Genomic DNA, 10,936 nt, shown 5'->3' with positions numbered 1-10,936 from the left:
ACAGAGTAGAACTGCCCCATAGGGTTTCCAAGGAGCAGCTGGTGGATTTGAACTGCTGACCTTTTGGTTAGCAGCTGAGCTCTTAACCACTATGCCACCAGGGCTCCCTAAATGGCTTGGCTTTGGTCAAATTTCCCTATCCCAACCCTCAGAGACCACGTGGTTGAAGAAAAATTGGTTCTTCAATGAAAACCTTTGTGCTATTACCATGAGGGAATTCCTGAGTGGTGGAAATGGTTAATCAAAAGGTTGGAGGTTCGAGTCCAACCAGAGGTTCCTTGGAAGAAAGGCCTGGAAATCTACTTCTGAATAATCAGTCATTGAAAACTCTATGTAGCACAGTTCTACTCTGTCTGACACACATGGGGTCATCCTAAGTCAGAATCGACTTTACAACTGTTTTTTTTTATCCTCCACGAGATCGGGTGCAAATACCAGGCAGGCAGAAAGAACAGATGTCCTACACTGCCTTCAAATATGTGATGGGCTCTCATATGGATGAGGGGATAAACATCTCTGAGGCGCCAGAGAAGAAAAGTAGACCTGTTGTATCAACCTTTCAGGAAAGCAGATTTCAGCTCAGTCCCAAGAAGGACGTTTCCTCAGCCAGAACCATTAGCAGCTGAAATGGGCTGCATTAAGATGTGCCAAGTACCAGGTCCATCCATGTGTTCAGGCCCAGGCCAGATAGGTAGCTGTCACAAGTGCTGTGCAAGAAATTCCTGCATTACGCAGAGTTTTGCCTACATGACCTGTAAGGTCCCTTTTGACTCTAAGATTCTATTACCCTTGTTAATTTCCACAATTCAATTTGCAGTACAGGATAAACAAACCAACCTAATTTGATCTGGAACTTCTGCAGGCTATCACAGGTCATTTAATCTAAAACATATGGCTGTGGCCATTACTATGTTTTCTGAAGTCATCTAACAGACCTTGTCCTTAACAAGATCTCCATGTTATTAGTTTCACTCGTGCCTTTTTCTAGCCTCCTGCTTATTCCACAATTGCCTTTCGTTCTCCTTTACATGGAGGTGGAGGAGGAATGAAAGTGTTTTCTTATCTATGCCTGTCTCCTCTACAATCTTATACTATGAGCCCCAATTAAATCACATTGCTTACGTCCCAATTTGGCTTTCACTCTGCAGGTTTAAATCCCAGAAATAGGAGAGTGGACCGTGGATAATCACAGCTCTGACAAAGCTTATTAAGGCAAATTTTCAAAGAAGGAAGAGGGAGGTTTTTAAAATTTGCTATTGAAAACTAATTTATAAAGTAAATTTAATATACTGCAACGTTGTTAAAATTGGGGTGCCAAGACCACTTGAGTCTTACTCATGAAGAAATAAACACACGTGCACTAAAATACTATATGCTTCATTCACAGCTGCAAGCACCCCTGCCATTCACATTTTCCACTCTGCTAAAACTGGAATTGACATGTTACAGAATCCAGGCTGCAAATAAAAATTTTGTTCTTGCCAGGGTGTGTCCATCCTTAATAACTGATGATTTTTCTTGTCTTTTTCAGTGAATGTTGTGTCGATGTTACAGGAATTTTGGGAAAGCAAGCAGCAGCAGAGGGCTGCCTTCCCGAGTGAAGGCGTGGTGGTCTACGAGTCGCTGCCATCTCCTGGACCTCCCTTTGTGAGCTATGTGACTCTCCCAGGGGGAAGCTGTTTTGGCAACTTTCAGGTAAGAAGCAATGGTCAATTTGTCAGTGAAAATTAATTGGGTTAAAATAAGAGTAAACCAATGGTCTGACAGAGACCGTAGGAACTTCTGAAACTATGGCCCCTGGAAGCTCTGTTAACCCAGAACTGAAACCACTCCCGAAGCTCACTCTTCAGACAAAGTTTAGACAGGACCATAAAACAAAAAATAATACACGAATACACGTGAGAAATGTACGTCTTAGTTCAATCAGATATACAAGACCAAATGGGCAGCTCCTGTCCAAAAGCAGGATGAGAAGGCAGAAAGGGACAGGAACTGGTAGACTGGACACAGGGAACCCCAGGGGGAAAGGGGGAGTGTGCTGTCACATTGTGGGGATCGCAACTAACGTCACAAAACAATATGTATACAAATTTTTAAATGAGAAATTAACTTGAGCTGTGAATTTTCACCTAAAGCACAATTTAAAAAAAAAAGAAAGAAAATAAATAAATAAATAACATAAGAGTAAACCTTTTTTATACAATGCTAACATTATAAGTTTTCTTGGTTATAGTGAAAAAAGTTGTGCCATGTCCATATTCCAATATATACATTGAAAAAATCAGTCAGAAGTTTCAATTTTTTTAAATAGATGTGTTTTATATTAGGATGTTACCTGATATTTTTCATGAAAAATTAATTTTAAAATACATTATTTTATTTGCCAGATAACTCCTGCTCTTTCCTTCAAAATATTCTGGAATAAAACTTACAGAACAGGGGACTGTGGCAAAGCCTGTCTATTAGGACACACACTTATACTGAACGTGCTTATACTGAACGTCTCTGCTTTCATGAACTTTGTAATCAATCTACTATACAACCAAATCATGAGCCAACAACAAAGTGTTGAGAATCACAGGGCTAGGATTCAGACATCTGAGCTAAGCCCAAGTTCTACCTTTGAATAACTGTATCTCCTTGGGAACCTTATTTAACTTCTAGATTTCCTCAGCTTTGAAATGGGGAATAATACCCATGGGATTGGTTGGGAGTCATATGAGATATACATGCAATGTGTTTAGCGTGGCATCTGGTACACAGTAGTATTCTAAGTATTGGTGTTATAGTTATTATAAAGACTCTTCCAGTGATTTAATCTTTATTATGTTTATATATGTGATGGGGTATAAATGATGACATATTTCTAGTTGTGCAGCTACTCACACAAAAACATCTGCCCACATTAATCACCAACATCTGGTTACCTAGTACGTGCAACAAATAGTCATTGATTGACTCGGAAATGTCAAGCATTGGGCCAAGTACTGGGGATATGATTCTTACCCTGAGGAAATCAGTATACAAATAGTAATAATAATACAGCAATTACATGGAGTTATATTAGAGGGTCAATGAAACCACAAAGGAAGGAACTTCTGAGTTTACCAATGCTCTTTATAAGTACCCCTTTAATGCAGTAAATGATCTCGCAATTTTCAGTAACTGGCAGAGATGCTTGATTTATAGCTCATGGACACTGTGAAACTCATAAACAATCAAGTTTCCCTCTCAGCTTTAACAACTAAGAAAGCCAGAGCCAAATTTTCAGTGTATCTCTCTGTAGTATAAGTACACAGAACTTAATGTCATATAATTTTTAGGACTAAGCGCATACTTGGTACTATTTTATATTTATACTTTTACTCTCCTTTTAAGCTTATTGCCTCACTGATTCATTTTATCCTGTTACATGACAGGATATAAATTTATATTGCCTCAAACCCTTTTTGGAGGGGAAGAGGGTATAATTTAATACATAGACCCACATACCCACGTCTGCTGGAGGGAAGTCGAAGAAGGATTCACGGGGAGAGCAAAGGCAAGCTAAGACTGGCAGTTCATGGTGTCTTTGACAGTCAGAAAAGGAGGAGAAGACATTCTAGGCTTAAAGAATGGTGTGTTCAAAGGCACAAAGCAAGAGGAAACCTCAAGCCCTTCCAGAATTGTGTAAGTGTGTGTGGCAGGGAAACCATGGGAGAGGATGGTTAGGCATTTACATTATACCATAAAGGATCTTTGCAAAGGATAACAGGTTTTATTCTACATAAAATAAAAACCCTGAAGGACTCTGAACAGGAAAGTGATATAATCAAAGGTGTTTCAGAAAGATGACTCTGGCAGTAGTATGAAGATGCCGTAGAGCTAATGATGCTGATGGCCAAGAGGCTAACAGGAAGGTGAGTAATAAGTGCCCGGGGAGTTGAGCTGCATACACAACATATTTAGGAGGTAAAGGTAAAAGGATTTCACTAAAGGTATAGGAATTAAGATGATGCCTCAGCTCTGCCTTTGGCCATTGGACAAGGAACACAGGAGAAATAGGAGCCTGTGTGTGGGAGATGGTGACAGAGTCAACATGAAGTGCCCGGAAGCCCTCTGGGCAGAGATGTATAATGCCTGGAAGCCCTCCAGGCAGAGATGTACGATAGGCCACTGAACGAAGGTCCTGAAGCTCAAGGAGGAGATCCGGGCTGTATTTCTACATTTCTGTACATTTCACATACCTGAAGCCATGGCCACAGGCACCACTGTCCAGGGAAAAGGTGTGGAATGAGAAGATCAGGGAGTGCTCTTAGGAATAGTCTTTTTGTGAAAATAAGAAAGGATTTCTCTAAAAAGCCTGAGAATTAACCAGGAGGAGCTAAAGAACCAGAAGAGATTTATGGAAACCAAGGGATGTGATGTCTCAAGAGTGAGGATGCAGTGAGCTGGTATCAGTTGCAGAACAGAGGCCCAATGAGATGTGCCCATGGCCTGTGATGAATGCAAAGGCCTTGACTACCTTCAGACTATTAACTTTGGTGAAGACAAAGGGATGAAAGTCAGATTGCGGAAGGTTAGAGGGTAAGTAGGGGCTTAGAAGTGGAGATAGTATCCTTCAATAAGGATTTAGATGGTTTCTATTCTTGTGCTCAGCATTGTTTGGGAATATAGAAAAATTATAAGACATGATCTTTGCCTTCAAATAGCTTTTAGACCCGTGGAGAGTGGGAGAGAAAGTATGTTCCACTCAATTTGTCATCAGTGGCTTCCAGACCCTGAGCTATAATTAAAGCTGGGAAGGATAACAAAGACTGAGCCACAGGATTCAAATAGTTCTCAAATACCCTGCAACGATGGGCCAGAATCAACAAGATGAACTGAACATAGAATGTAAAATACCAAAAAACAGTCTCACTATTGAATTAAGGTGGTAGACTTAAGACATTCCTCAATCTCCTCTCTAGTCTAAAATGCCTTAAAATGTCAAAGATATATTTTTAAATAAGTAAATTCACAATACTACTGGAAAACAAGGAAGGGTGCCATTGAAAGAGCTGAACTTTTGAGGCAATTCTGAGATAAAAGGAAGTGGAAGCAAATTATTAGGTGCAAAAATACCACAGTCTAAACACGTACAGGAGAAATATACTGTGAAGGTAAAGAAGAGCTAGAGAAACTCCAGATGAACAAATACCAAGAGCAGGGAGCGGGCCCTGGGGCAATCTTAAGGGTAATTAAAGAACTGCTTTCATAATGGTCTAGCCCACCCAGCCAGTCAGGTCCTACCTCTCCCTACCCTGAGCAATGGCCAGCAGTGGATTTTGACCTTTGACTAATAAAAGTGAATTGCCTGATGAGGATCACTTTAAGTGTGGGCATAGGAGCCACAGAACCGAGCTTGATGTAATTCCAGACACAAAAGACAAGAATGAGGAGCAGAGACAGGGGAAGAAAAGCAGCTCTCCTCTTCTGGCAATTGAGGAGGGCATTCCCAAACCCACCTGTGCTTGCAAGTCCATTCTTGAGAATTCTAAAGTGAAGCCTGCCGGTCAACATCCCCTGCCCACTCATACAAAGCACCCAGAAGCCCTCCCCTTCAGAGGAGATCTCCTAGAGAAATAGAGCTACTCGACCCCAGAGGAAGCTCTTGGCAGCCACCTAAACTAATTCACTTCTTTGTTCATTAATGTCAATGGACTAAAGATCACCAAATACTTGCGGGAAACCAAAAACATAAGAGAAAAGGCTAAAGCAAGGAAACAAAAGAATAGAAATGGTTCAAGCAGTAGAGAATGAAAGAGGTTATGACAATGAATATCCTCAGACAAATTTGAGAGGATATTTATTCCTAAAACAGCTATGAAAAAAGGAGCAAGCAGGTGACAAGACATTAAAGACATGATAGTCAAATTATAATAATAAAAAAATTAAAAGAGGGAAAATAGCTGAGTGGATATAGATGATAGCCAAATAAGTAATCTGGAAGAGAAGGTGAATCTAGAATTTAGAGAAAAAGGCAAACAGATGGAAAACAGTACAGGCAGTGTAGGGATAATGCAGGTAACCTAGTAAGAGTTCTATGAAGGAAAGAAATAGATGATACAAAATAAATAATAGAAGTGATTTTCTTTGAGTTAAAGAAAAGCACATGGTTTCAGATTTAACGGACCACCAATTTCAACACAGATTGATGACAGAAGAATCACACAGCTCTTCAGAATTTCTATAACTGAGGAACTTAGGAACAGCATTTTGTTTAAAAAATGAATCAAGGGACTTTTTTTTGATGCTGCATTTGTATACAATCTTACTATAGGTTTTTTTTTTTTTTTTTTTTAACCCAGATTGCACATATATTTAGAATAGCTTTAGGGGAGCTAATGGAATGGAGAGGGAAGCTGGCAAACCTCATCAACAAAACCAAGAACTGTTTCTTTGAAAAGATAAATAAGAAAAATGAATCTTTTGCATTTCTGATTAAGAAAAAAAAACAGGAGATACACCACAGTCAGAATGAGAGAGGGGATACAATCATAGGAGTGTAATATAAGAGTACTACATAAACAATTATGTTTAAAAAATATGAAAATTTAGATGCTATAGAAGATTTTCTGGAACTCTTCTGTAAGTCTAATTTTTTTTTCAAAGTGAAAAACAGAACAAAAAAAGGTTTCAATTGCTCCTTATTATCTTCTTATTAAAGTCTAAATTCCTTACTCTGGAAAGAGAGACCATACAACTGGCCACACCCTTTCCTTGCAGCCTATCTCCCTGATTCCCTCTTCTGACACCCTACGCATCTGTCTAACTGTTCCTCACCCACACCTTGACCGCTTCTAACTACTCCTATACTCACACTGAGACCTGCTCATGAAGTAGTTTATTTCTAAACCCTGCCTGTCTTCCAGGACTCCACTCAAATGTCACATTCTCCATGAATTTTCCCTGAATCTCCCTGCTAGAAATCTCTACCCCCTCTCATTTCCCAAAGCAGTTATCTCTGCTTCCTTATGCTAAAGTTACTTATGTGCATGTTCTGTCTCTAATAAAACATAAGTCCGTTAGGGTTAAGGTCTGTATCGTTATGTCCCCATGACTCCCAGCACTGTGGTTTTCATATAGTAAGTGCCTAATAAATTTTGTTTAATGAACAGCAAAATGAATGACAGATCCCAAAATCAAATGAAATTAATATTTGTCCATTCTTGTGTATAATCAATAGTCAATTCAGATATTTCACATGACTCTGCAAGACAGTGCTCTAGGAAGGAAAAGTCAGTAACATTAAAAGCAGCAGATACTATGTTCATATCTGTGGTTAAAGTTTTGGAAGTAAAATGGATTTGAAAGTATTGACTAAAAAGACCTTCTAAGTCTCTCTGGATTTAATTTATGCCCCCACCTGCCTCCATGATAATGAATAACCAAGATATGGCCATAATCACACCCAAGCATGTGTTACGGTTGTTCATATGTAAAAAATGCATACATTATAATCTGTCTAGAATACAATGCATTTGAAAGATCAGTGAATGAATCTAGAGAGCGTGAGTCTAAGAAATTCTGGTGTTATTGTTTTTGGTTTTGGTTTTTGCTACTTTGAGAATTATGAATCTCTTGATCGTCTCATAAATTCTAACCAAAATGATAAGATTTCCCTTAGGTAGTACATTCAACATCCTCCTCACGGTCTTTAAAAAATATAAAACAAAATGAAAAAACTGAACTCTTCAGCCGGGAGGCCTCTTGGTGATTTCTCTGATCATTTCAGTGTCTCCTTTTCCTTATGTTTAAGTCATCATATTTTAAAGTTCTCTGGAGGACTGTTAACATGCTTGCTTAAAAAGATCCAGAATTTCCTGAATCAAGTATGTTTTGAAAATGTGTTCGTGTTATTGGCTGCCAAATCTGGCCCCTTAACCCATTTGGCCCTCCAAAATATGATTTGAGAAAAGAAAACCGGGGGGAAGAAAAAAGAAAGGTTCTCCTAAAGCAATGATCTTACACTTTGCTTTGGCAGTTCAGAAACCATCTTAAACGCTATTTTCACCATATAACATTTCATCATGTTTTTGCCAGCAGTTGGTCTGTAAGAGCATACATGCTCATTCCTGCAGTGCTTTTCACATAATCAAATGTCACCCCTGTGCATTGCAAATCATTTCACGATGGATTATTAATGCCAAGACCATGTGCTGAGACATGGAGAAACCATTATGCCAGCAGTAGCCTTCTTACTGAGCCATAGACATCACCTCCAGTGGTGCCAAGTAATTGAAAATACTTGAAGTGGAGTATGGGACCAGACTGCAGGATTAATCCCTCTGGTTTCAGACAGTTTCTTTAGAAAAATGGTATTTGGACTGTAGCTTTAGTTTTCTGATTAATCAAAGGAAAGCAGTCAAAACACCCTGATGGACACAAACCACAGGTTTTTATGCAAAGAAACCTCCCACTGAAGTAAATAGGAGGTTTATGTCCATGAAGACTAATTAAAGAATTTTCAGTTAGTCTTGACACCACAGCCCACAAAACATACACACACACACACACACAAAGACAGAAAGAGAAAGAGAGAAGGCATAACCCTGTCTTTAAACTATCTTCATAAACTACTATAGAAAAAGAGAAGTGAAAATATGATTTTATTTTTGAATTTATAGATAAAAAATAACAATCTATAGATACTCAATTATTTTCCTTTTAGAGAGTTATATTTAAACACATTGGTACTTATTGTATCTTTTATAAAAGAAATCATCTTCTACTATTACAGGCATTAAGTAGAAATTCAGGCATTTTGGACTTATTTTCTTTATGCCATTTTTGTCTAGGCAGTTAATCCTTCCCCAGCCACATCATGACCATGAAAACTATGCAGTAATTTCCATTTTTTTTACAATAAAAGCAACACAAGGGCCATCAGATCAACGTCTGGCTCCCCTCCTGATGAACTCAGAAGGAAAGCCACTCATTGTTTCAGCAGCTGTTTTTGTTTTCAAATCCAAAAGGGGAACTTTATTGAGCATTTTATCTTATTTTATATTTTGATTAAAAGGTTTGTGATTCAAGGTTTCTGTTTAAGCCACTGACGTAGTCTTCCATATACAGTCTGCTGGAGTGATTTGGATTAATGAATTTCATTCCTTTTTGGAGCAAAACACAAAAACTCCCTTGAGTATGGTACTAGACCATGTGATTATTTATGTGCATGAATTATGATTGAATAAAAAATATGTCCCCTGACTAAAACATTGACATGATAGCTAGATTTATTTGAAGTGGGGGACACAAATTCACTGGGGTTGCATATATTTTTCACATAAGTATTTTTTGTTATTAAAATCTCTTTGCAGAAAATAAATACAGGTGTTAAACACTGGGGTTGGGTACCTAGATGGTATAATGCCAGGTACTACATGAAACTGAAACATTCAATATTTCCATAGGCATCTATTGATTGATTTTTTTCATTTCAATCCAGTGTTTGGAGCCCTAGAGGCACAGTGATTAAGAGCTTGGCTGCTAACCAAAAGGTTGGAAGTTCAAACTCACCAGCCGCTCCTTGGAATCCTTATGGGGCAGTTCTACTCTGTCCTACAGGGTTGCTGTGAGTCAGAATTGACTTGCCAGCAATGGGATTTTTGGTTTATCCAGTGTGTGGTGTTTTGTACCAGGGCTGCAGAGTACAGAGGCCGAGATGGACACTCAAAGCAGATGAGCTCTTTGCGAAGTTCTGTCTCTAAGAGGAAATAAATTCATTGAATGGCCTTTGATTTTTATGCTACTCTGGTTTCCAAACCAAAGCCATTTCCTATGAAAATACCTAGAAAAACTACTTTTCCAAGGGATATAGCACCTCAAAGAAGGATGTTGCTGTTATTATTAGTTGTCATCAAGTCGATTCTGACTCAAGGCCACGCTTGTGTGCAAAGTAGAACTGCTATATGGGGTTTTCAAGGCTGTGACCTTTTTGGAAGCAGGTCAGCAGGCCCGTCTTCTGAGATAACTCTGGGTGGGTTCAAACTGCCAACCTTTCAGCTAGTAGTCGAGCACTTAACCATTTGTGCCACCCAGGGGCTCCCAAAGGATTAAAAAAAAAAATTTGTTGCTGTTGGGTCGATTCCAACTCATAGCGACTGTGAATGCTTAAGATTGTGTGTCATCTTGGCTGGGCCATGATTCTCAGTGTTTATATGTGATCACTCCCATGATGGAATCTGCTATGAGTAGCCAATCAGTTGAATGGGAGTTTCCTTGGGGGTGTGGCCTGAATCTGAATGTAAGCAGACATTCTGGCTTTTTTGCTCGCTCTGAATCCTGTGGCTGCCTCCTGTTCATCTGACCTTCGGTTCTTGGGACTTGAGCTATCAGCTTATCTGCCAATCTTGGGATTCGTCGATCTTCACAGCCTGTGAGCAGGAGTGCTGCTCTCCTACCTGCTGATGGGTTCGCCAGCCCCTGCAGCTACATGAATCAGGAGAAGCCTTGAGGCCTTGCCTGCCAATCTTAGGATTTATCGATCTTCATAGCCTGTGATCAAGAGTCCTGCTCTCCTACTTGGCGATCTTGGGTTCACCAGCTCCTGCAGCTACATGAATCAGGAAAAGCCTTGAGGTCCTTCCTGCCAGTCTTGGGGTTCGTCGCTCTTCATAGCCTGTGATCAAGAGCCCTGCTCTCCTACCTGCCGATCTTGGGTCACCAGCCCCTGCGGCTGTGTGAATTGAGAGGAGCCTCTATCCTGATCCACGGACTAGGGATGTTCCAGCCTCTACAATCATATGAGCCATTTCCTTGCTATAAATCTCTCTCTCTATATATATATTTATATGGTTTACTGGTTTTGCTTCTCTAGAGAACCCAGCCTAAGACAGTGACCCTATAGGACAGAGTAGAACTGCCCCATAGGGTTTCCAAGGAGTGGCTGGTGGATTTGAACTGCTGACCTTTT

General features: G+C 39.6%; 1 protein-coding gene across 1 annotated transcript in view; it reads left to right on the top strand.

The window, feature by feature from the left end:
- LIX1 (limb and CNS expressed 1) overlaps nucleotides 1-10,936 on the top strand; it is a 52,185-nt gene that overhangs the window by 17,053 nt on the left and 24,196 nt on the right. Inside the window, exon 2 of the mRNA XM_004375045.1 lies at nucleotides 1,532-1,695. Coding sequence (XP_004375102.1) covers nucleotides 1,532-1,695 — 164 coding nt within the window. The remainder of the gene's footprint in view (nucleotides 1-1,531; nucleotides 1,696-10,936) is intronic.

Source organism: Trichechus manatus, unplaced genomic scaffold (genome assembly GCF_000243295.1).
Source record: "Trichechus manatus latirostris isolate Lorelei unplaced genomic scaffold, TriManLat1.0 scaffold00032, whole genome shotgun sequence".
Taxonomy (NCBI): domain Eukaryota; kingdom Metazoa; phylum Chordata; class Mammalia; order Sirenia; family Trichechidae; genus Trichechus; species Trichechus manatus.
This window is presented reverse-complemented; position numbering and strand designations above follow the sequence as displayed.